We start from the raw sequence: 4,448 nt of genomic DNA, 5'->3' as shown, positions 1-4,448 counted from the left end.
GGAGAGAAGGGAGCGTGGGGTGAAACCCGCTGACCACATGTAATTTTTGACTTACTGGCCCTCAATGATTCATTATCTCTTTAGAACATTGTAATCTGTTTGGCGCAGTGGAAGAATTTTTATAAGCATTTATACCCGTCAGCATTTACACTCATCAATACTTACAGCACCAAGAATAGTATTCTGTGAGAACTAAGTAGCTGGGGGACACACACAAGGAAGATTCATGACAGTGCATCTTTCTAAGATAATATTTGAAAGGAGCAATTGTTTAAAATTAAAGATGGTCATTTTCTTGCTTTCAATTAATTGTAACTTTTCCATATGGATTGGCTCTCAGGAAGAGAGAAGGGGCTAAAACGAGGTATTTTCTCTCAGCAGTTCATTTGTTTTTAACCTATTATCAAAAAACTGAAATCAGGGATGCTAAAATGACATGGGATGGCTTTACCTGTCCATGAGGCCACAGGTGTCTATCTGGAGGTCACGGAAACTCCCGAACGCCCCCTGCTGTACTGTGATGGGATCCACTGCCTTGTCGCCAATGGAGATGAGCCTCACGCAGCCCTGAAACCCGGCCAGGGGGCCTCCACATCCAGGGCCAGACCTGCTGTCGGGACAGCCTGAATGAACGTGGAGACACACAAAGGAGAAAGTCAGCCGTCGTGACCAGAATAGCGCACAGCATTTTGTCCATGCGAGTTTGCTGCCTCCTATTTGCAGACGCCTGAGGATCAGACTTCCCGCACATGTTGGAAGGCTCACACTCCTCACGGATGGGGCGGTGGATGGCTGGGAACAGACGTCACTGGTTTTGGTAAAGTACAGAAATAACTAGAGCCAGGCTTGTGAAGAGATGAGCCCAAGGTAGGATGTAAGATCCTACCAATAGAGTCAAGGCCCACTTAATTGAAGCAGAATTTGATTTCTCTTCTGAAAGCGCCCAGAAGAAATCACTCCTTTTAGCATGATATTAAACTATATGAACTAAAGGCCATGGGATAACAGAATCAGAAAAAAAAAAATCACAGGCCAAATAGGACCTGTGAAATTTAAAATGCTTGAGAAATAATTACATGTGTGAATGTCTACTCTGTGTGTGTGTGTGTGTGCACGCACGGGCACAGTTAAAACAATGCTTGATTATAAATGGTCAAAGACATCTAAGAACAATTTATACCTACACTTCCAACTGCTTCTGAGTGAGGCATTTTAGTCAAAACCCTTTTAACATTAACACGCAATTAACAAGTATCTCAATGATACGGCACTGAAAATAATGGAGAAAAATTAGCATCACGGACTAGTCCGTGCAAAAAGAAATGGGCTTTGATTGTTTTCAGTAATAGAGTTAAATTTTTACAAGTTGTGCTGCATTCACTAATTGGCCTGCTGCAAATCACTGTTAATTAAGTAAAGAGGCCATCAGACCGAGGTGACTCACCAAAAGCTTTAGTGACCTAGGAGAGCAAACCGGAGTCTAAGCCTGTAAATGCCTCAAGGTTCTGAAATCGAAACCTAAAGACAGCCAATCCCGGACAGCCAGCCAGGCTTTAAGCTCAAGCCAATCAATCAACTCCTCTTTGCTTCCGCACCTTCTCTAGGTAAGTCCTTCCCCTGGCTCCTGTCCGCCGAGCATCCCTAACCACTTCTGCTTTGGCGTTGCGTGATTTGAATCAAGTTTTGCTCAAGTATGCCCTTAAAATTTTTAATAAGCCTCAGGTTATCTTTGACCATTACAAACCACGATTCCTAGACAGCGGTTTTATTTTATTCCCCTGGGTTTCCCAAGAGGATGATGCTATTGTAACAACGATGAGCAAGGACACAGCTTTGAAACCAAAGTCAAAGCCGATCGGGTTCAGAACCACGTCCTGCCCCACGTGTGGGGCCAGCAGGGCAGAGCGTGCTCTCCCACCGTCTGTTGAGTTGCCCTCGGAAGCAATCACGGGTTCTTCAGCTGGAGCACTGCAAGATTCCCACTGTACAGGAGGAAAGTCAACGCTCCGAAGGAGACACAGCCACTGAAAATGCTTTTGTAAAAGGCCACTATTGGGGGAAATCTATAGACTCGGCCTTTTCTCCGTTACGCACACCCCTCATTTTTAGGACTGAGGCTGAGGTTCTCCCCAGGAGCTTCCCTGGCTTGGGGGAGTAGAGTCTCGCGGGGTGGTACCCCTCGCCAGGGATGGCCGGTGCACATGGATGCAATGGAGTGGTCAGGGACCCACATCCTCAACTGGGATGTCCCTGAGGGGCAGTGTCGTTTCTGAGCCTCCGTGGGATCTCCTGAGGTCTCTACTGCACCTGCATCACGCCTCACCTTGTCTCTGTTCATCCCAGCTCCTCTCTCACCCCCACCTCACTAAACCACGGTGCACAAATCTCCCGAGCGGAGAGGTAGCCTCCTGGGGAACCCACCTGTAGCAACGTGGGATAAAATCACAAAGCATCCACTTAATTGAATACTTTATTTTCATATGCAAACTCAAAAGAATCACAGCATTTTTAATAATTAACATTGTTTTAATTCCAAGAAATTGTGAAGTAAAGTTTATGCTTCCTGGGAAACTTACCTATTTTATTTATTCTTTGCCTGATTCAATATGTCTCATTGACATCATTTCCAGGAGAATGTTTTCTTTTAATTTGTTAGACACAAAGTCGTAACTGTTCATCTTTTTTTATAAAAAAAATCATTAAAACATTATTTTCCAATCATTTAAATATTAAGGGATTTTTTGTTAATATTTACAGCCTTGGGTTTGAGGTTATTTTATAAGGCTTTTATTTTTTAAATGAAATGGAATCAGTAATTTCTTTCTTTTTTTTTAAGATTTATTTATTTATTTTAGAGAGAGAGGAAGAGAGAGCATGAGGAGAGGTGGGACAGAGGGAGAGAAACTCAAGCAGGGAGCCCAATGCAGGGCTCGATCCCAGGAGCCTGAGATCATGACCTGAGTCGAAATCAAGACTCAGACGCTTAACTGACTAAACCAGCCAGGTGCCTCTGGAATCAGTAATATATAAAGATTTTACTCATTATACTTATACGTTTTTCATCCCCCTCTCCTTGAACTTTTGTCATGAGGGTCACTAGTGCACCTTCAAAGGGCAGGGACTAAAGATGAAGCTTCCTCTTGTTCCTGCCTAATGGCTGCTAGCTTGCTGCCTAAGAATTTCCACAAAATGCTCGTAGTCCATCTTTCCTCTTCTTTTCATGACTGAGGCTCTGATGCTTTGTATTCCTGACAAATTAAACCCAAAACCAGCCAAGGCCTGCATCAGGTTAAACCCACTGTTGGGCACAATGAAACCTCATACATTAGCCTCCCAGAGACTTTGACTCTTCAACTGTAATGTTATATCATAAAGAACTGCGTAACTCTCCAGCTTCCCTTTACCTTTTCCTCGTTTTATGCGAAAAAACACACATTTCAGTTTGTAAAAGAATTTCTGAAAGCTTGGATATATTTGGAAGAGACCTGGTATACCTTTGTATCTTTATAAGTGACTTCTACTGACAGTGCTTAGGAACTGAGAACATTAGGATAAAGGATCAGAAACATTAAGTCAATAAACCTTCCCCTTCCTCCAAATCACAAACTTCAAAGTCATCTAAAACACAATGCAGTATCTGGGGCGCCCGGGTGGCTCAGTACGTTGAGATCCGACTCTTCATGTCCACATAGGTCATGATCTCAGAGTCATGAGATCGAGCCCCAAGTCAGGCTCTGTACTGGGCGTGGAGCCTGCTTAAGATTCTCTCCCTCTGTTGCTCTCCACCCATCCCTGCTCATGCGAGCTTTCTTTCTCCAAAAAAATTGTTAAAAATAAATACAATGTAATACCTAAATATTCCTATAAAGAACAAAACAAACCTGAATCCAGTGATCACAAGGAAAACTTTCTCAAAGTGGAACATTAAGAAGGAAAGGTCAAACCGCCAAGTAATTCGTTGCTCCAGTTGCGAAAGAGAGGTCAAGAAGCAAAGGGGTGCCACGGCCCAAGACACTCCCAGGCCGTGAGTCATCCATTCATCCACGCAGAAGGTTACCTGAAGCCCTGACGGTAAAATGGCAGAAGGTCATGCCTCGATGACCTGATTCTGGATGGACAGTGAAAGTGGACAGGGGATATTTATTGCTAAGTTAATGGAACATACCCACCACTACAGAAGGAGTCAGAAATTTAAGGACCTCTGGGGATGATGGAGAAATTGTCACTTTATGTCATGACCAGAATAGGTCATGAGGTAAGACCTCATTACAGCCGTCATTGGTTCCCTGGTCTGCTAAGGTCTCACGCATGCAAGTAAACTCGAGAGATTTGAGACATAATTTAGTATCCCCCAACTCTGCGGTGGAAGTGTGTTATTGAATAGTACAAAGATTACACAAAAGGAATCCAAAAGAGGGCAGCTTTCCACTACCCTCCCTGGCAGGCAC

The 4,448-nt window shown here is 43.8% G+C and overlaps 1 protein-coding gene across 1 annotated transcript in view; it reads right to left on the bottom strand.

Annotated features, from left to right (window-relative positions):
• The window catches only part of LOC100473014 (contactin-associated protein-like 3), a 205,717-nt gene that overhangs the window by 67,538 nt on the left and 133,731 nt on the right, over positions 1-4,448 (bottom strand). The window contains 1 exon segment of the mRNA XM_034647088.1: positions 452-623. Coding sequence (XP_034502979.1) covers positions 452-623 — 172 coding nt within the window.

The sequence above is a fragment of the Ailuropoda melanoleuca genome, chromosome 17 (genome assembly GCF_002007445.2).
Source record: "Ailuropoda melanoleuca isolate Jingjing chromosome 17, ASM200744v2, whole genome shotgun sequence".
NCBI classification, from domain to species: domain Eukaryota; kingdom Metazoa; phylum Chordata; class Mammalia; order Carnivora; family Ursidae; genus Ailuropoda; species Ailuropoda melanoleuca.
The sequence above is the reverse complement of the archived record's forward strand: the minus strand, read 5'-3'. Positions and strand labels throughout refer to the sequence as shown.